We start from the raw sequence: 22,525 nt of genomic DNA, 5'->3' as shown, positions 1-22,525 counted from the left end.
CCATAATTGAAAAGAAACAAACTAAGCTAACTCCAGAATTAAGTCACAAGATGGAGTCAGTGTAGTTCACTCAAATTGCCTCAACTCTCACTACCACTTCCTATCCTAATACCCTGAATTCCTTCAATTTTCCTCATCAAATGAAATATTGAGCTCATTTCCCTACCTTAAATTAGGTCCCTTAGTTGAGTGCTGGATTCCTGGCCTTCCATAGGTGTTTTATTGCTCTTTTGATACATTTTTTCCCTCTAATTTTGTGATTTTCAAGAATGGATATTATACCCCAAGAACATAGGCAAAAGTTAGTAGCTAGTAGTAGCTAGGATTTATATGCACTTTAAGATTTGCAAAACCACTTTACATATGATTTCATTATATTGTCACAACAACTCTAGGAGATAGGTGATATTATCCTCATTTTACAAGGACACTGAAGCCTGACATGGTCATATAATTTGCCTAGGATCACACTAATAATAAATAAATAATACAAATAAAATAAATAAACAAAGCAAACAAATAAATAGATGAATGGGAAAAGTTTGAAGGTCTTCCAAACTTCAAATCCAAAATTCTAGCATACTTCTATAGTGATTAGAGATATTATAACAAGTGTTAAAATGGCAAATCAAGCATTCCAAAGAACTTTTAAATCCAAAATGAAACCGGAATCAAGAGCACAAAAGCACAACGTATAGGAGATTATGATAAAGCACACCAAGAATTCAAAAACTATTGCTGTGAAATGGTATAAATAATATTTAAAAAAAAAAAAAACCCTGCAACGGACCTGACAGTGTGAGAATGGTTTACTGATTCTTCTATGGGAAGGTATAGACTTTTGAAGTTGGTTAAACAGCAAGAATTTTAGGGGAGCAGCTGGGTGGCTCAGTGGATTGAGAGCCAGGCCCAGAGACTATAAGTCCTGGGTTCAAATCTAGCCTCAGACACTTCCCAGCTGTGTGATCCTGGGCAAGTCACTTCACCTCCATTGCCTAACCCTTACCACTCTTCTGCCTTAGAACCAATACACAGTATTGATTATAAGATGGAAGGTAAGGGTTTAAAAAAAAAAGAATTTTAGGGTTTCTTTTTAAAAAGCAGCTAACTTTCTTTGAAGAAAAATATGCTCATCATGGGCAAGATAATACAAAAAACTGGAATACATTTAGTTTGGAAAAATCTAAATGTTACTTTTGAAACTCACATTTGCATTGGCACTAGGAAAAAAAAAATGGACTTAAGAGTCAGGAAGACCCAATTTGCAATCCTTCTAGTCCTTAACTCTCAGACTCACTTTCCTTAAGTGTAAAATAATTGTTCAACTTCCTAAGGCTATTTGAGGATCAAATACAGTGATTATATGTAAAGTGCTTTATAAATCTAAAAGCTTTATATAAAAGACTATTGCCAAAACCATTATAAGAAGTCCAGATGAACCTCAAGATTGAAGTATCTTCAACTGTAAAACAGATGCTTTCCCCCCCCCCCATCCTCCACCACCACTAAATACTGTGGAAATGTTTACTTCTGGGGGCTCTAGAACTCTTTTTTTCCAGTGAAAGAGTAATAGTCTCAATAAATACATTAAAATATCAAGGAGAATGAACTGGAATTCTAAATACTGTGTTGAATATTGAATACTGTAGCTCAACTTTACACCATGCTGCAACTGTCACCAAATGTTAAAAAATGTATCCAAAATGTGAGGTTAAATATATTTCCATTATCTAGGAACTTACTCAATTTAAATCTCACTAAAAAGGTGGGGTAAAGGTGTGAGAGGACTCCAGATTTCTAATAACAGCTTTCCTAAAAATTTTAACATTGAGACAATTAACTGGGGAAGATCTATAGATTACATTATTACATTATATATGTATATATATATATATATATTTTAAACCCTGACCTTCCATCTTGGAGTCAATACTGTGTATTGGCTCCAAGGAAGAAGAGTGGTAAGGGTTAGGCAATGGGGGTTAAGGGACTTGCCCAGGGTCACACAGCTGGGAAGTGTCTGAGGCTAGATTTGAACCTAGGACCTCCCGTCTCTAGGCCTGGCTCTCAATCCACTGAGCTACCCAGCTGCCCCCTATATACATATATATATATATATATTTTTTTTTTTTTAATGTCTAAGGGTGGATCAAAATTAAGGGTTCTTTTCAATCTTCTGATTGCTTTGTATTGAAAATAAGTATTTTAGTGAATGTAACTTCTTAGTAATATTTATTTGGTTTTTAGTATCACATACTTAGAAATCTAAGTGGGAGGGGGAACAATTTTATATTAAATTTCTAAGAACAGGGTTTGGTATCAAGATGTACCGACAACTAAGAGAAATATAAAAGGCCAAAAAGCATTCCCCAAAAGATAAGTGTTCAAAGAAACAGTTCTCAAAAGAAAAACTGCAAACCATTAACAACCATCTGAAAGAATGCTCCAAATACCTAAGGAAAATGAAGAAAATTGTCTTATATCTTGCAAAATGGTAAAAATGACAAAAGATGCAAATAGTAAATGTTGAAGAGGATATGAAAAAGAAATTACTGTATTGTTGATGGAACTCTGAATCTGTACAATTTGGATTACATGAATAAACTTACTAAAATGACCATGTGATTGTGTTGTAAGACATATTACCCCAAAGAGGTCAGTGAAAAAAAAAAAGAAAAACTCCATATTCTTAGCGGCAGTTTTGTGGTCTTGAAGAACTGAAAACAAAATAGATATCAATCAACTGAGCAATGCCTAAACAATCTTTAGTATATGAATGAAATACTACTGTGTTGTAAGAAATGAACAAGATGAATGTTTTAAAACCATGGAATTAGGGCTACATGAACTGAGACAAAATGAAGTAAACATAGACAGGAAAATACTACTTTATACACAATGACTACACATCAATGTAAATGGAAAGAAGCAACCACCCCAAAACAATCCAAAATGTAGGATAATTATAAATAAAATTGCATAATTTATACAAAATCAAAAAGAAAGAGCAGATATGAAGACACTTCTCTCTTCCTCTTTTTAAGAGGGGTGAGTCAACTAATGTAGAACACTTGCATTTACACCAGATATATATATCAGCTTTGCTTTTTTCCTCTTCCTTTTTTTTTTTAAACCCTTACCTTCCATCTTATAATCAATACTGTGTATTGGCTCCAAGGCAGAAGAGTGATAAGGGCTAGGCAATGGGGGTCAAGTGACTTGCCCAGGGTCACACATCTAGGAAATGTTTGAGGCCACATTTGAACCTAGGACCTCCCATCTCTAGGACTGGCTCTCAATCCACTGAGCTACCCAGCTGCCCCCTACCTTTTTTTTTTTCTTTTAAAAAAATTCTGTTACAAAGAATGACTAACTCTCTAGGAGAGGGTGGGGAAGAACACAGGAGGAATTAGGTGATGTAAAAACAAAAGAAATAAATATCTATTTTTTAAAAGAAATATCAGAATCAAAGTTGTATGGGATATCAGAGTTGTACAGGCCAAATGATTTGTCAAAGTCTGTCTCATCCTAGTATCTCCCCCCAGTGCCTAGCACCATACTAGTTATTTAATAAATGTTTACCCCAACTGAACTATTACTATGAATGACATGATAAAGGTCTCTCAATTATCTGCTTATCATCAGGAGGAAAGTTGTCACTAGTCCTATTCAGCCCTCTCCAGAATACAAATCTCCAGGCATAAAAGTTGTATTACTGGGCCTTTGCTGGTGTGGAAGACTAATAGCACCAACTTGTTCTACTGCTAACCAGATTATTACCTATTAATTCAATGCAAATTAATAGTCACATCTGTCCTCACCTCATGACATTAAAATATGGGTTAATGCCCTTAAATTCACATTTCAAGAGTGGTGAAAGGCAGCAATTTTTAATGAGAACTATATCCACCAAACAGGCAGATAGGTTTAGGAGAAAAGTTTCTTAGGAAAGTGAAGGTTAAATGATTTGCCTAGTATCACATAAGCTTTAATAGTTGAAGTTGGGATTTGAAACTAGATCTTCCCTAGTTCAGACGGGTAGGAAGGTAATAAAGGTCTATTTACACTGTCCTCACTTGGCTCTTTCATATATGACTGTTAACATGATTCAACCCCTAATTAATGAGTGTAAAGCACTCCACTCTACATTATCTCTACAAAGATCCTCTCAAATCTACAAGTAGTCATTATCTCCTTGCAGACTCTAGTCCCAAATCACCAACGGCTTCTTGAATGTCCACATGCATCTAAGACTCACATCCAAAGCAGAATTCATTTTCAGGTCTAACACTGTCACTCAACTTATCAAACTCCCTACTACATCTCTTTGGAGAAAATGTCACCTTCTCTAGCCAACATTTAAGGCCCTGTAATCTGCACTGATCCAAATAACCACATATACCCTTTTAGGTATCACCCTAGCCAATAGCCTACTTGCTATACTCTATATACTTGCTATAACCCCGAATTCTATCTCTTCCCTCCATACTTTTGTGCAGGCTACCTACCGCTTAGGCCTGAAATGTTCTCACTCCTTTTTTGAATTTCCAAGCTTCCTATGAAGCAGAGTTCAGGTGCCACCTCCTAAATCAGCCTTTCTTGATTGCTCCAGTCATTTGCTCCCTCAAATTAATAAATTTCCTTAAATTAAATTAAATTGTTCTCTAACTTAAGACAGAGTTTTGACTTGGTCAGAGCAAGGAAAGATATGCAATTTTATAATCCTACAATATTTGGGGATGGTGGGAAGTGATGTTAGCTTAAAGGGTTCTATGATACCACTCTACATCTGGAGACATGCCAGAAAAACAACAGACATGGGAGAAATGGAAACTGGAGGAGATCAAAAACAAATAACCTATTTTAATTCCCTACCTCCTCCATCTCTGACCTCATACCCTAGAAAAGAGTTAGTAACTTCTTTCCTTCAGCTTCCCTCTTAACTTTTATTATCACCAAATCTGAGGAAACAGAATTTAGGCTAATATTTCTACTCAAATAACACTACCCTAAATAGACCTTGAACGCTACCCAAGCTACTAATTTCAAGTGAATTAGCAATGATTCATTAAGTACCTCTATGTGCAAGAAGGATACTAGGGATATACAAATGAAAATGGAACAAAGCCCTGGCTCTCAAGGACTTAATACTAGAGGTCTTCTTTTATAGTGGGTCTGTAAGTCAAAGGATCTGAATTCCCAATTTGGTTATGCCATTTACCAAAATGAACTCTGGGCCATTTCATTTTTTCAAAGGAAATGAAGGGATTGGACATTCATGTACCACAGTTTGTTTAGGCATTGCTCAATTGATTAGCATCCATTTTGTTTCTATTTCTTTTAGGACCACAAGAGTGCTACTATAAATATTTTGATAATGTCCATCAGTACAGTCATGTACAAGGTCATTTTACTCACTTTACTTACATAATTACAAACTGGACAAGATGCTCTCCAAGTACCCTTCTATTCTAAGTATATTTATTATCCTATACATAGAGTACAAAGTAGAATGTTATGAGTGCAAGAGTTCCAAAGTACAATAAGAAATTTGAAGATGAGAATATGTACACCTGTATGAAAGGGAAATCAATGAAGTCTTCATGGAGGTGGCCCCTGAGTTCAAATGAGAATGGGTATTTCTGTCTCTTCCATATGGAAGGAATTCATTTTAGTCTTGTAAAGCATAGGAAGGTTCTAGAGAAGTAATTCTGCATCAATCTGACAAAAGAATTATTATTAGAATTAGTATTTGGATCAGTTACAGAACATCAGTAGGTTATAGCTAAAGTATAAGTGTATGAAATGGTAACAGCATAAGACTGAAAAGGTTAACCAGAGTCAGATTGCTGAGAACTCCAAAATCTAAGCTAGATAATGGCTTATGTATTTTCCTACAAGCAATGAGTCAATGTTTTCTGAACATGAGATTGACATAAGGCATAAGCATTATGAAGATTATTTTGGCAGTGAACTGGAAGGATATTGGAGAAGAAAACAGTATAAGTGCAAAAATCATTCAGGAGGCTATTATACTAGTCCAGAAATGGTGATTAATTAAAGGTATTGATTGTGTCAGCATCAATGTGAATGTAGAGAAGGATGCAGGAGAAATTTCCAAAGTCAAATAAATATGTCATAAGAATACAACTTTTAGAGATGAAGCACATGTATGAATTCTAATCCAAAACTATTTACAGAGAAGTTAACAGAGCTAGAAAGGGTAATTGACTCGAATTATCATACAAGTCAATAAGTAGAAGAACTCCTCAGCTTTGGGGACAAGAACTCACTATTTAACAAAAACTGCTGGGAAAACTGGAAAACAGCATGGGAAAAAATTAGGTTTAGATCAACATCTTATACCCTATACCAAGAGAAATTCAAAATGGGTAAATGACTAAATAAAAAGAGTGAAATTATACATAAATTCGGTGAACATAGAATAGTATACCTGTCAGATCTGTGGGAAAGGAATTTAAGACCAAGCAAGAGATAGAGAACACTACAAAATGTAAAATGAATGACTTTGATTATATCAAATTAAAAAGGTTTTGTACAAACAAAACCAATTAAACCAAAATGAAAAGGAAAGCAACAAACTGGGGAGAACATTTTCATAACAAAACTCTCTGTTAAAGGTTTAATTTCCCAAATATATAAGGAACCAAGTCAAATTTATGAAAAAAATAAGCATTCCCAAATCAACAAATGGTCAAGGGACATGAATAGGCAGTTTTCACACGATGAAATCAAAACTATCAATAATTCATGAGAAAGTGTTCTAAATCCTTCCTGATTAGAGATACAAATTTAAAAAACTCTGAGGTACCACCTTACACCTAGCAAACTGGCCAATATGACAGCAAAGGAAAGTAATAAATGTTGGAGGAGATGTGGCAAAATTGGGACACTAATACACTGCTAGTGGAGTTGTGAATTAGTCCAACCATTCTAGAGGGCAATTTGGAACTAAGCACAAAGGGCTTTAAAAGAATGCTTGTCCTTTGAACCAGCCATACCACTGTTGGGTTTTGTACCTCAAAAGAGATAATAAGGGAAAAGACTTGTGCAAAAATGGAAAATGAGGCATCCCTCAATTGAGGAATGGCTGAACAAATTGTGGTATCTGATATGATGGAATACTATCAGGCTGAAAGGAATAATGAACTGGAGGATTTCTATGTGAACTGGAATGACCTCCAGGAATTGATGCAGAGTAAAAGGAGCAGAACCAGGAGAACACTGTACACAAGAGACCAAAACATTATGGCACAATCAAATGTAATGGACTTCTACTAACAGCAATGCAATGACCCAGGACAATCCACAGGAACTTACAAGAAAGAATGCTATCCACATCCAGGAAAAGAACTGTGGGAACAGAAACACAGAAGAAAAACATATGATCGATCATGTGGTTCAATGGGGATATGATTGGAGTTTTGATGTTACCCTCTACTACAAATATAACATGGAAATAGGTTTTGAACAATGAAACATATATAACCCAGTATAATTGCTCATCAGCTCCAGGAGGGGGGGAAGAGGGGAATCATGAATCATGTAACTATGGAAAAATATTCTAAAGAAAAAAAAGAAAAAAATTAAATAGAACTACAGATTTAAACCCAGATCCTCTGACTCTTAAAAATCAAAAACTTTTTTTCCATTACACATGACTTTTTCTTGATTAAAAGTAGAAAGGAAGCTAGGAGGTTTGAGCAAATGATTCAATTCAGTTTACCAAGACTGGTAAACTGAGTCATAAATAGTAGTACCATCAATAGAAATAAGTTTGAGACAGGAAAACTAAGGAGATAGAAGGAAAACAGTGAATTCAATTTTTAATAAGGCAAGTGACAGTCCAGTAAGATAAACAAGAGACAAAGCATTGGATATATAGGACTAGAGCTCTGGGAAAGATAAGATTGACTATATAAATTTGGGAGTCATCTGCAGAGAGCTCATGAGTGAAGCTCTGACACTGGTGAAGAGAGTAAAGAGAAGAGAATCAAAAACTGAGCCCTGAGGTAAACCCACATTTAGTGGATGGAAAGAAAATGAACCAGTAAAAGAGGTCCAGAAGGACCAGTCAGAGATTTGTCAAAAACTCAAGATATCAGCTCACAGTATAAATTAACGAAGGGTTCAATAGAATTCAACACAGATGAGGAAGGACAAATGGTTAGTTGGCCCATCAAATAAAAGGTAAATTTTGAAGCAGTAGTTTCAGTAGAGTAATTGAGCTTTAGTTAAGGTGTGTGGTGGTGAGAAAATGTCAGTACTGAATAAGTACTTATTCCTCTTGATAACAGGGAGAAAAACAGAATACTATAAATAAGGTAGCAGAGACAAAGAGCCATTAATGGCTGCATGGCATAGTGGATAGAATGCTGGGCCTGGAGTAAGAAAGAAGCAAGTTCAAATCTAGGCTCAAAACACTAGCTCTGTGATATTGGACAAGTCACTTAATCTCTGCCTCAATTTCATCTATTTAATGAAAATAATAGTAGCATCTACCTTCAAAGACTGTTATAAGACTCAAATGAGTTAATAACAAAAGAGCTTAGAATTGTGCCTGGTACATAGAAGGTGCTACATATATTACATATATATCTTAACTATTATTAAAGAATTTTGGGGTGTTTTTTTTTCTGTTTTTTCCTGGTTTCTTAGGGTAGGAAGAAAACTCAATAGGGAAAGATGAAGCTTAGAGGGAATGTTACAAGGAATGAGGCCTCAGAGGTGAGAAGAAAGGAATATCCAGGAACATAACATTGTTTCTAAGGAAAAAAATTTTCCTACATTTACAACTTACATTAAGACTGAACTAGAACCAATGGATGAATTAGAAGAGGCAAATTTCAACTTATTCCTTATTAAAAACTCTCTAATCATTAAGTCTGTCCAAAACTAGAACAGGCTGCCTCAGGAGATGAGTTCATTAGCCTCCAGCTAGAAACCTTCAGTGACTGGATCAGATGACCTCTTAAAATTCTAGTATAATGCCTGGCAAAGCATACACTTTTCAAAAGGGAGGGAGCCACCTTAAAATGGATGAATCTCCAGACCAGCCTAAACTATGTGACCTCCCCTTCCCAAGCCACAAGCACCAATACCACTCAGTAACTTTTGCTCTTCTCCTAGTTGATCTAAAAATGTTCAGTTCACTCATTTTTTGTCATATCTGATTGTTCATGATCCATTTTACTGATGAGGCAAACAGGGTTAAGTGACTAAAATTAAGATCTCCAAATTTGTTACATTTAGCAAAGTGTCAGGATAGAATATAAGGCCTGAAGTCAGGAAGACCAATCTGGTCTCAGATATTTACTAGCTGTGGGGCCCTGGGCAAGTCATTTAACCCTTTTTGCCTCAGTTTCCTCATCTGTAAAATAAGCTACAGAAGAAAATGGTAAACCACTCCAGTATCTTTGCCAAGAAAACCCTAAATGGAGTCACAGACACAATTTAATCTACTGAACCACAAAATTTGTTTTTTCTCTCCTCCCCAGGTCCTAAGAGAAAATGCTTCCCAGTCAAGGAATAAAATGCCTTTCTTTCTAAAATACTGATTTTAATTTTAGGTGCCCAAAAAGTCCACTAACACCTGTTTACAAATTTTCTTTGCAAGATAAAATTAGGGAACCTTCCCTACTTTGTGATCCTTTTACCTCACTATTGTTAAGGATGGAGTGAGAAATGTATATTCTCTTCCTAACACAAAGAAGTATGAAGAAAGGGTTTCTGAATTGCCAGTTGGTTAGGACTACTACTGTCATACTAATATTTCAGATGTTATAACAGAAGAAACTTTTTTTTAACTGACCCAGGAACCTAACTACCTGGTAACATTGTTTCTAATGGAAAATGAACTGAACACGCAATTCAAGAATTCTGGAGCAGGAAGTAACTATGCCAAAACTTTGAGGTTAATGCAATGAAGACTAGTGGAAAACAAGCTATTCATATATTTAAAAGTTTGTATTGTCTTCATGGCAAGTTTCACAAAAGTGAATTGATTTCTTCCTAGGTGATTAGTTTAAATTATGAATAGATACCAGTATCCATTAAGTAGTTACTATTCTTGAAAATCAAAATGCAGACCAACATACAAACAATAGGTATGAATGCCTAAGTAAAATACAGAGGGAAATGTAGAACATGAAAAGTTTTAAATAGCATTATTTTATAGCTTATAGACTGGAAATTATTATTTGCAAAATAAGATTGGTTTAGATAAATAGTCCCCTAAAATACCTTGCAACTCAAGATCTATATCTTTATATATTATTTATTTAAATATTTATTAAGCAAATCCTATGTGCTAGGCACTATGAATAAAAAGATAAAAGCAGTCCTGTCCCTCAAGTTTATATTCTAATTTAAGAAAGCATTACATAAAGCAGTGGTGTCAAACACAAATAGAAACAGCCACAAAATTATACATAAGTTACTGCAAGTCATATATTAGTTTTAAAATGTAATGTTATCTATGTTTTATTGTACTTTTACTGCATATTGTATTATATACGTTTTAATCTAGTTCCATTACTGTGGTGTTGTGGGCAGCCATGTCTTAATCTCCAATATATTAGATTAACTGGGAGTCAAAAAAACAGATTGAAATCCAGACTTTTATTAGCTAACTTTACTCAGACTGTTTCCCTCATTTGTAAAATGAAAATGGTATCTATAGTACCTATATCTCATAGGGTTGTTTAGAAACTTAATGAGAAAATGTACATGATGATATGCTTTGCAAACTGTAAAAGCTATTCATGTCATACACATACCTAAAAAAATAGATGACTTAATGGTTGATTTGCTGAATTTACTAGATTATAAAAATAGATGTTACCCTTTTCAAAGAATTCAAATCATCTTAAATAAGAGTATCATTTATTCCATGATTACTGAAAACTCTTTTGAAACTCCTTTGATGATCATTCGGTGATAAGGACAGAGCAGAATTCAGATAGTGAGCATGGGTAAGTCATATAACCTCCCTGAGAATATTTCCTCATCTATAAAATTCAAAATTTGTTGTAAGAAAAGTAGTTCACAAATCTCAAAAGTAATGTATAGGGGGCAGCTAGGTAGCACAAGTAGACTGAGCCTGGCCTAGAGATGAAAGGTCGTATGCTCAAATATGGCCTCAGATACTCCCTAGCTGTGTTACTTATTTAGCTGTGTGGGCAAGTCACTTGACCCCCACTGCCTAGCCCTTACCATTCTTCTGCCTTGGAACCAATACATAGTATTAATTAAAAAAAAAAACCTTTATAGACTTTCCTATAATTTTTCTTTACATTTATGTGATTTCTGTAAATACCTATAATCCAAAGCAAATTTTGGTGAACACAGTGACTAATCAAAGAACTGTTGTCTATCCATAATTTGGCAATAATATAAAAGATTGACTCCTGTACAGCTTGTAAAAAGGGTCTTGAATTTTATTAAACAAATGCTTTAATGTCCCTTTCCCCACATGTGTGTTCATACATACTATATAAACTAGTTTTTTTAATTTTTTAAATAGTTTTGTTTTATTTGATATTTTTTGACATTTGATATTTATTTAAAATCAAACTTTTTCTTCAAAATTTTTCTTCATTTCTTCAAAAATGCTATAGTTCATAGGTTATTATATATTCTATATACATAAGAAAATAACCCTGAAGGACTCCACTCATTTTGAATTACATGTCATTTCTGTATGTTTAAAAGAAATCTAATTCCATTAAAGCCCACAATCCCTAAAGAAAATACTTTTCAAGGAGTGCACTGAACTCTAAGGTAAGAACACCTAGATTCAAAACTTCAGCCACGAGGGGAACTGAGCAAGTCATCCTCAAACTGTTTCCCCATCTGTAAAATAAACTATGGGGATTGAAGGACTTAGCACTTTCTTGAAAGTACTTTATAAATAATATTTTGCATCCTCTTATATAATAGCAACTATATACCATGAATTTACTGTGAATTCCTTGAAAGCATAGATTTAAATTTTGTCTTTGTACAATACCTTTAATAGATGTTTCTTGAATTGAATATAGAGCCATATAAAAATCACAATATATTATAGCTCAAATTACACTTCTATAGGTTAATTTCTATGATCACCCTAGATTTGGCATTATATAATATTAATCACAGTCCTTGTCCTCCTAATGTTCAATCTTATATATGGAATTATGGGAAATCTCTGCGTAGTTAAGAAATGAAAAATCTATTTGTTTCAAATCAAGATATCCTTTCTCCCTTACAGAGAGGTCTACATGCAATAATACTCAATAAAATTTTGGTCAACATATCTAGAGAAAGTTTAGAATTAGTTGACCACTAATGTTTTTTCAACACTGTGGTAACTGTTCTTTAAAAAAGTTATTTCTCATTTTTATTAGTCTCTCTCACTCTCAGCAAGTAGTTTGTCCTGCCTCCTTTCTTCAAGGGCTCTCTCATTACAAAAAGTCAACAACTGCTTAAAAGACAAATAGGTTTGATGTTAGACAGTTTTGAAACCACAAGGAATCAAAGAGTAAAAATTTAGAGAAATTTCTTTTCCAGCCAATATACTTGTCTTTCTCTTCAAAGTTAAGGGGTTTAAAGGGCAGAAAATAGACATAATAAATGCTCACTCAAAAAAGATTATGTAAATATTTACAGGCCATGGATTTGGTTTTAAATATAACAGATTAGTGACTATAACACAATGAAATTCATTTAATAAAAATTTCTAATTTGAGCTAACATACAGAAGAAAAATCTCAATAAAATATTAAACAGGTAATGAATAAACAAGAAGTATTATAGTAAAGAGAGAGGAGAGCTCGCCTCAGTGAGGAAAACTTGGATTTTTATGCTATTTCCACACCTGGTCTGGCAGTATGACCCTAGCAACTCTCAAATACTATGTAACTGGCAAAGATGCTCATCTGCATATGCATAGAATTTTCCAATGAAAGAGCTCCCCATACCAATTAAAAATCATATGTTCTGTTTAGAAAAGGGGATAAGGGGAAACAATAGGATATACTATACACTTTGTTTCATTTTGAGTTTTGTTTTAAAAGGCAAGAACAAAAATGTATGTCCTCATTTTTTTCCAAACCAATTTTAAAAAAATACAATTTTACTCCATTGGATGTAGTATTCACTACTAAAGAGATATAGCTCTTTTTACTTTTAAAAGAAATATCTCACAATATCTGAAGCAGTTACTTAGTAACTAAAGTTACAGGTTTTTAGTGAATTAGTCTTTAATAGATAAGAGAATATCAGAATTTGTGCCCCTTTTTGACCAATTCATATTTTCTTAAGTCAATAAAAAACCTTCCTTTAAAGAAAAGTTAAAAATTTTTCTCATAGGAATGCAATACTCTCATCTCTGTGATCTTACCCCAATGTAAACTTTATTTTAATCAAAAGTATTTTTGAGATTAAGATTTATTATAAATTATTAGGATTACTACTCAATAAATTTACTTTCCTAGAATTAGGTGTGATTTATTCAGTTTGAATATTCAATTAATAAATTCTACCATTTAATAAACTTCCTATTTTTCCTCTTTTAAAAGTTTTTAAAAAGGAAAATGTTTTCATATTGGGTCCTTCTCAGTTTATGAAATCAGTTTTGGTTCTAATAAAATAAAAAGTTACCAAAAGAACTATCTCCAGAATATAAAAATGTGAGATTCTTATACTACTAATACAGCCTACACTGATTTGGCTTAATTATTAGAATTACATATATTATATCAAAACTCTAAAATCAGCTTAAAATTAAAAATGATCAAGAGTTTAAACTATTTTTTTCTGCTAGGTAACATTTTAATAAGTAACTGTTGCAATATATTTTCAAAATCTTCCAGTTAAAGAACCAGGCATACGTATTTGTTGTTCTAATAGAAAAGTTTAGATGAAGAGCAAGTAACTAAAGAGTTAAAGTATTCAAACCTAACAGGATTTTACAGTAAATGGAAAAAGTCAACAACAGCAGTCCCAAATAAAGAATGGGGGTGGGGGGAAATAATAAACTTATTTTTAATGGATATTTTTTTCAAAATAGATTTCCATTTGTCTGTATTACGGCCAACAGGTTTCTATTATAATCTCAGCACCTCTTCTCTAATGAGAAAATTAGAAAGAGGAGGGGCCGGTTCCCAGGGGTAGATCGGCTTTAAGCATGCACAGGAATGCACTGTAAATGCAAATGATCTTGTGTAGAAAGAGCAAAAGGGAGAGGAAGGGGGAGGGGGAGAAAACAGCAAAGCTATGTGGACCAGGAAAAGGACCAGGAAAAATCATTTCTCAGTATTGTCCTCCCACATATCTGCTTCCAGCATTAAATCTACCTCCAGATAAGATTTCTTTAAACATCAAAGGTAAAAAGAGAACAACAAAAAAAGAAATCATCCCTGGTTTTTTTGTCTACTAACAGGGGAATGTAAAAGCAACGTGGCCCCAACTGGCTGAGCAAGCAGTAGCTATAGTGCCAGGAGAGGGCGAGGCTTTGACAAGCACAGAGCTAATGCTGACATCACTGGAAGGCAGAGCCTTTCCTACAGAGCCTCCACTGTTGACACTCCTGTTACTAAGTGAGCTAACAGCCAATCAGATTCCACAGCCAACACAGGACGGCCTTTGAACTCCCCACCAGCAACTTCCTGCTGTTTTTAGAGTACACAGTGCAATGCAGTATGTCTGTCAGCTATGCGGCACAAAGGAACAGCCATTTTGTGACTGAACTGGACCTGCACCAAAATGCCATGAATTCTTCATTTTAGTTGCTCTGCCACATCTAATTTCTAGTCATTTTCACACCATGGAAGTAATAAACTAACATATTTAATTTGTAGCAGTTAAGTATTGTGGATAGTTTTATATTTAAATCTTTCCTCAAAATCAGGTTATAAGAAACAAGATCATAAAATGGCTGCCACAAACTGCATGTTCAGTTCCACAATATGCTGCATTATGCAACTGCTAACCCCCTGCCTCTTACAGTAACTGTTCTATAGAAGCTTCTTGGTGGACTGAGGATAGAGGTCTGAAATGTAAGCATTTTAGAAAGAAACGGGCTCAAAAGCAAACTTCCCAGATTGTTATTTAGTAAGAATCAAAGATAAATGATAATTTAAAAGTGTATGGTGATGAGGCAGCAGAAATACAAGTAGACAGCCCTGATATATCATTTCCTTCCATGCCTATTAGTATTAAGGTAATTCTCAATTTCCAAATTACTTACACCAGTATTTGTGATATTGGTACCTATATTTACTTAAACCATCAAAATCTTCTATTTCAAGTTACTAGTGTTAGAAACTAAAAATTCAAATTAAGTATTTCAATTTTCTCTTTGAAAATAGGTAGAAATAACTACATCATATCAGTACTAATATTGTTAAGAAATCTCAGAAGTAGGATACACCCAGGGACATAATTTTCAGCAATAATAATTGTTAATGTTTTTGTGTTGTCTTTTAACATTCCAGATAATACTAGTCCTGCCTTGAAAAAAATCAAGTTGCAAAAAAAGGGTGGCACATTACACATAACTACAAAATATGTAAACATATATTTTCTAATCATTATTATAGTGTTCCATACCTCCAAAAGCATTAACAGTCTGCTAAACTCAGTGAAAATCACTCCCTCTGGAATTTCCAGATAATTCTCAAAGGAATTTTTATTTGCTCTGTATGTTTTCTTTTTCTTGACTTAAGGTCCTTAGTTACATTTTCACTAAAGCTACCTACAGTGTTCTATTATTACACAACAGAAACTAAGTATCTTTATTATAGTTTCAATAGAAACAATATCAAGATTTCTTGTCCCAGGACCTGAGTTCTTAAGGTAAATTAGGGTACCAGTTACCTGGACTACCTTGCTCACTTTCAACTTAGCTTTCAATCAAGGAAGTCACATTACCCAATTACATTAATACATTACTAACATCCTTCAGAGATGGCTCCACAATTTGAAAAGGAAGTGAAGTCATGAATATACATTGTATACATATATAGCTTTTCAGGATATCACATGAACTGAAAAGTAGTTTCTATAATATATTCCTTCTTCCTCTAGGAGTTTCTCAAAGTAAAGAATCGTTGATATTTAAAAACATTCTTGAAAAAATTCATCTGCAAGTACATGATCCTTATTCAAATGCACACATAATACTAGAACTTTGAGGGGGTCAAATAAGTACTTTGGGAGGTTGAAAGCTAAAGACAAAAAGTCATCATCACCATGTGCTTTTTTTTATTAGAAAACACACCAGATCAATGATGCTAAACATAATCTTTGTATAGAAAAGCTAAACAAGACTCAAGTGAAGTTATGCAAATTACAAACCCAGGGGAATACTATTTTAAAGTAGTGGGCCTTTAATTACAAGTTTGTTAAATATACCTAGATGTCAAAATTTCCCTTTTCTATTTCCTCAAATGCCCTTATTTTCCCCACCTACTCATTCCCTAAAAAATGATCTTAGTATTTATTGGGCAATAGTTTTTGTCTTTAAAATAATTCACTTTTATCATTAAAAGAAAAGAAACTAACAGTTCAGGTACTAAGTTAAGAATTCAAACTGTGAAGCAATCAAAAAGCCAAAGACTTTTAAAAAAAGGATTAAAATCAGAAACATTTCAAAGTTAAGCAGTTCATGTTTAAAAATGCAAATATTTATTGTGTGTAAAATTTAACAGATATAAAAAGTAAACCATATACAACACTTTCAAAAATACTAATCTATTTTAATATCACTGGATGTATTTTATACAGTTTTCAAAATAGGCAAAGGCAAATTGAGAGATGGGAATAAAGAGATGGGGAGATACTAAGTAATTGGTCACATTTTCTTTTACCTTTACAAAATTAAAATTTTTTAATTCTCTAGTTACAAATAATATCTCTAAGTACATCAACCAAAGTATTCATACATGAAAAATCATCAAACATAGGATTATACAAAGGTAACATTTTGTCATCTTTATTACCTATTCATTACAAGGTCCACTAAAACCTGAATAGAAAACATATCACGATTTAATCATGGTCTATTTACAAACTTCATAGGATGATAAGGCACTCCACATACCCTTAATAAAAGAACAAAATAAAAAATAGAACTACAATAAATTCTGCTGGAATGCTGACTAAATATAAGCACCTATATTTAAAATGTCATGAAGTAGGAGAAAATTCTTTTCTACCAAATCGTTTTTATCCAAATCTACAATTTTAAAATGTACTTGAAAATATCCTTCCTAGTTTTTATCACAAAAGTAAATAAACATATAAACATAATAACCGTAAACTAACTAAACAAGTACTGTAAGTCAAATAAAAGCATTCCCTACTGTGATCAGTTTTGATTTTATAAGTATGTGAACTGTAACCATCAAGTAAAGGATTTGATAAATAGTATCAAAATTTCCTAAAATTTCAAGTGTATCAAAGTATTCTAAGGTCAAATAAAAATATAAACAGAGGAGCATCAGTCAAAGAGGTCTTTTTTAATTTTTACTTTAAAATGCACATTTTTTCATTCATGTAACTTTCTCTAGTGTCTATTTACTATAATTTACTACTACAAGGCTGCTCTATGGCCCTCAGTTAAAGTTTGGATATCCTAGATTCTTCAAAGAAAAATTTGCCTTGTATGTAAAATGGTGCAATGCAGCAATGGCTAAACCGACAAGGTCATTTTTCTGCAGCACAAAAACCTAAAAACTGAAAATTAATGTACAAAAAACTGTAATTTACAGGAAAGACTCCCTTGGATAAAGGTATCATACCTTTTGATACTATGTGGGGCCTTAAGTCACAGCACAACTTTCAGAAATTGCTACCAAAAAATTAGGGTGTGGCATATTAGCAATCTCAAGGTCACTGCTTAAAAAAGGGGAATCCAAATTAGTTAAACATTCAATATCAAACAGACAGCAATCCATGGCTGTCAAGGTAAACAATGTATGCTGAGGTTTCCATAAAAAAAAAAATGGGGGGAGAAAGTTGATAGCTCATACCTCGATGCATTGCTGTGTACTGAACCGTCCTCTTCTTGGCTTTTGTCCTTATTTCTCATCATCTTTTAATTCTTAAATATTAAAAGGGGGGAGGTGAATCTGTGTTTGCTTTGAAGTCTTGTGCTCAGGTATTTACTGTCAAAAGTTGAAAGAAAGGTAAGGTCCCAGAGCTTCTATCAATGATTTTTTCATTATCAGGAACAAAGTCCTGACGCTGCAATGATATTGTTATAATACAAACCTCAACATCGAAAAATATAAAATTAAAATCTTTTAAATTTTTTTTTGTTTTAAATATAAAATAAACTGACCAGAGGAAAGCATCCTCCTCAATAGGGAAAGTTTCTCAAAGTAACACTAGATACAAATAACAATCTCTTTATCTTATTGCGTCATCCGAGAACAACTCAAATTTACAGAAAATAAAGCAAATTTAACTGCAGAAATCTTTACAATTATCACTAATAATCGTGAACCTACCTGATCCATGAAGCAGGTCCAAACCGAGAGTATCTAGTAGTAGAAAAACATTAGATTCCCGAATAATTAAAAAATAAACGTTAAATGTTCACTTAAGAACAAAAAATAAATAAAAACTATCCAAAAAGGGTTATTGTTTAAAAAAAATAAGCGATAATTAATACAAAAAGGTCCGGGGGAAAAAGCTCATTAGGAGAGCGCACAAAAATGGAGGTGCGCCATGGCTTCTAAGCTGGAAAAAACAACGACCTGGCTCTCAGTACGGGCTTCTTCTTTCCAACAAGGCACGAAAAAATACCCCCCAAGAGCTGCTTTTCTCCCTAAAAATGGCTCGAATCTACCCCACCAGGTCACCAGGAGAGGAAGGGGGCTGCGGGGGCCCCCTGAGGCTGCCCGAAAGTTAGAGAAAGTTGCGTAAAGTGTGGAGAAGGCAGGGAGCTGAGCTGAGCGCGCTCTCTAAGGCACAGCCGCCATCTAGAGCCTCCTTCCCAGCTCTGAGAGCTCTGCCTTTGATTGACACTCTCTACATTTACCCCACAACTCAGGTGATGTACCATAGACCCACCCCTTCATTCCTACTAAAAAAAAAAAAAAAGAAAGCCTCCATCTAAGAAGGGAGCCTAAGGACCCCACACACACACACCCATACACACCCTCTGGCTTCTTCAAATCACCCCCACAGGGAGGAGGGAGGGCATCTTAACCCCCTCTGGTTCAAGCACCCTTTTCAAGCCAGACAAAAATGTAATTTGTTCCTTTTGTTTAAAGATCTACTAAATATTTCAGTCCTAGAGCTAAAATTACTTCCTTTCTGGACAGGAAGTGGTGCTTTATCAAGCCATTTTGAAAGAGGGGCAATTCTTAGACACAGCCATTGATTAAATAATGGCTAATCTTGTTAAAAAAACAAAAAGGACCCCACCCCAGTAACAAGATTTGTAAATAAAATCAAAAGTTTAGTATCCTTAGTAACCAAGCTTTGTGAAATAATGTCTAAAATTCCAGGAATTAAGACCATTTAAAAATATTTTTCCACTCTACAAGGCAAAATGGGCTAATTTTTTACAACTCAAGAGCGCCTCCCTAGTGTCCAGTTCCATAAGGGCAAAATTCAAAGCCAACTGATTTTTGTTAAACCAACTGACAATTTCTCTAAGTTTTATTTTCACAAAATTCTTTAACCCATTGTATAGCCTTATAAATGTTATAAATATAAAAACAAAGAACCACAACAACAGAATTACTTCAAACAATGATACACAAATATTGAGGCAAATTCCAGAATCTAGTATCCTGGAACAGCCATGTTACCAAAGAGACAAGGGCTTATGCACCCAAAATTTTCCCCAAGTCCACACATGATGTATTAACAACCATTCTCTCAAAGGAAAAGCAAAATCCAAGTAGGGCTAAGTTTAGTTAATACCAGTTTCAACCAACTTATGGTATTTGTTGGCAGTAGGGAAGGGAGAATATAGAGAACCAAAACTATGCCTTCTAAATTATAAAGAGAAAAAATAATTTCTCAAGTCAAACCTCATGTAACCAAACCACCTTTTACTTCATCAAATACTTCAAAAGCAAGCAAAAACAAAACTAAAAATAGAAAACAAAAAAAAGCAATCCTCATTCAAAAGTAATCTCTCAAAGTAGGGAACTACCCCCCCCCCATTACTGAAAGAATTCAATTTTAGACATCCAAGAAAAAACACTAAAATTTGAATCAGGCCTACATTAAAAAAAAAAAATCAAAATCAAGAATCCATACCAAGGTAACACACTTCAAAAACACAGCATTAGTAATTTCAAACAAAATAGAAATACACCAAATCTACTAAGACCAACTACCTCAATCACCAAAGAACATGCCAGACCTACACTATATAAATTAGTGAATAATTAAATATTACCTAATAATCATTATAACCAAATAAGAACCAAATTTATCAATGCACTTGTTTAGGATAACCTCTGACAGCAATAGAAATCTTAAAAACTCATTCCACCTTTTAAAGGCTATCACATTATATCACATCTAAAGAATACACCATTTATACACTGGTTGTTAAAAATTAACTCTCATTCATTTCTTATTGGTTATATATATACAAATCTCAAATATCTGGACTACAAGAATTTTAAATTGGACATGTATTAAATCTGTGAAGCAAACAGTTCATTAAATCTCAATTTTTAAAAAAATGGCTTGTACAATTTATAATACAAGCATAGGTTAAACAAACACTATTACTTTTTTTTGATAGTCAAATAATATTACAAATGGGTATTACCAACTTTTTAATAAATGTATGGCTTAGGAACTGCTTGCTTCCTTCAAACCTAGTCCCTGCCTTTTTCCTCAACATAAAGTACAGACACAATAGACTCATCATTTTAATTACAATACTCAACTTTCTAACCCCAAAACATAAAAAGTATATATAATTTTGTCAATTATAAATATATGAGAAATGCTATGTAATCAAAACAAAATAGTTTAGAATAATTTGTTACACAATTCACTCTATATTTCTGACCAAATTTAATAATCTATTAGATTATGTATTCAAGTATGTACAAGTTTTTATCTCATTAAGCCTTTTGGTTTTACCGGTTATTTGGGGGCAAATGCTGAATAGCAACTTATTCAAAAACTATTCCCAAAATATCAAAGGTGAGTATCATTTAAAAAATAAATTACTTTCAACACAAAATGTTATCATGATGGATTTGTAGCCCAAGTGATCAGAAGAAAACCAGCCCACTCTCATTTCAAATAAAATATTTAAGATTATGCAAATTTTAATTTTTATCAGCTTTAGTTACTACCCTGTACAACTATTGTAGTCATCATGGAAAACTTTTCCCCTTAACTAAAATGGTAATTCTTCAGTCAAAAAATAAACTTAGGAAAGTGTAGAAATATTATAAATTTTATTAAAATTAATACACAAATACATTCTTTATACAATCAAGTGACTTATCAAAAATAATTTATCTCTTCTAGTTTCTAGTTGTTTTTAATAATTTTTCTCAAAAATGTCCAGAATTTACTTGGCCTTGAATGATACAAAAGTCAGAAGAATATCAAAATCCATTGTCCATTTTTCTGAGATGATCAGAAACCTAGATCTTCACTGACTGCATGGAATCCATGTTAAAACACCCCTGTCTTGGTTGAATATATCACAGCACACTTGCATTAATCCATTTTCCTTAAACTGTCAATCCAAAGTGAACTTCATCTTGGTCTCTCAGGGTAGGCTCCATTTGAGACTCTTCAAGTTGACTGGGTGCTTTATGAAAAAAATTAAAAGAAAAATGCTGTTGGAATACTAATACTTTTGTTTAAAAACAAGCATCCACTCCCCACCCCACCCCCCAAAACATTTTTACCATGGAGGGAGACTTGTTTTTACAATAAAGTTCAATAAATATAAAGTTCTTTACCTTTTTGACAAATGCATTTACAAAGAAAGTGTTTTTCTAGCTAAAATCCTTTAAAAATTATTAACTTGCAATGAATGATCTTAAGTATCAATTAAAATAAATAATAAAGAATGTTAGAGATGAAATTTTCTTAAGAGTAAGAAAATGTATTAAGGATAAATGTACTTCATTAAAACTTAAACATGTAAAAAACATAAGTTTGTTAAATAGTACAAACGGAAAAAATTAAACAAAGCTTTGAACCTAAATTTTTAAATTAAATATTGAGGCTAAGGGAAACAAAACTATGATATGCTAAAAACTGCTCAGGTAATAACATCTTTATTCATATTTTTAAGATGAAATATAAAACTACTTTATGAATCTTGTATCCAAAATACTAAGAACCATAGAAAGAACATTAAAAAGAGGAGGGTGGAGAGAACCAATATAAACAGAAGTTAATAATTTTCTAATGAGATAATAGATGTTGATTAGCTTGCTTAAAAGGACCACAAAGTCCAGAAGAAAGCCATCCTATTCTGCTACTACTGAAGAAAGGGAGAAGAGTTCTAATT

The 22,525-nt window shown here is 33.4% G+C and overlaps 1 protein-coding gene across 7 annotated transcripts in view; it reads right to left on the bottom strand.

Moving 5' to 3' along the window:
- Positions 1–22,525, bottom strand: part of CHD2 (chromodomain helicase DNA binding protein 2) — a 191,946-nt gene that overhangs the window by 111,425 nt on the left and 57,996 nt on the right. For 6 of the 7 annotated variants that reach the window (XR_008913859.1, XM_007479400.3, XM_007479402.3 and 3 more), the window contains exons 4-5: positions 18,519–21,814; positions 18,039–18,173 (exon numbers count right to left, since the gene is read on the bottom strand). Coding sequence is in view for 6 of the 7 variants with exons in the window: in XM_007479400.3 (XP_007479462.1) it covers positions 18,039–18,100 (62 nt within the window). In the remaining variant the exon portion in view is untranslated. The other variant, XM_056806862.1, reaches the window with a different exon arrangement.

This window comes from Monodelphis domestica, chromosome 1, assembly GCF_027887165.1.
Source record: "Monodelphis domestica isolate mMonDom1 chromosome 1, mMonDom1.pri, whole genome shotgun sequence".
NCBI classification, from domain to species: domain Eukaryota; kingdom Metazoa; phylum Chordata; class Mammalia; order Didelphimorphia; family Didelphidae; genus Monodelphis; species Monodelphis domestica.
Note: the sequence above shows the minus strand (reverse complement) of the source record. Positions and strands in the feature narration are given on the sequence as shown.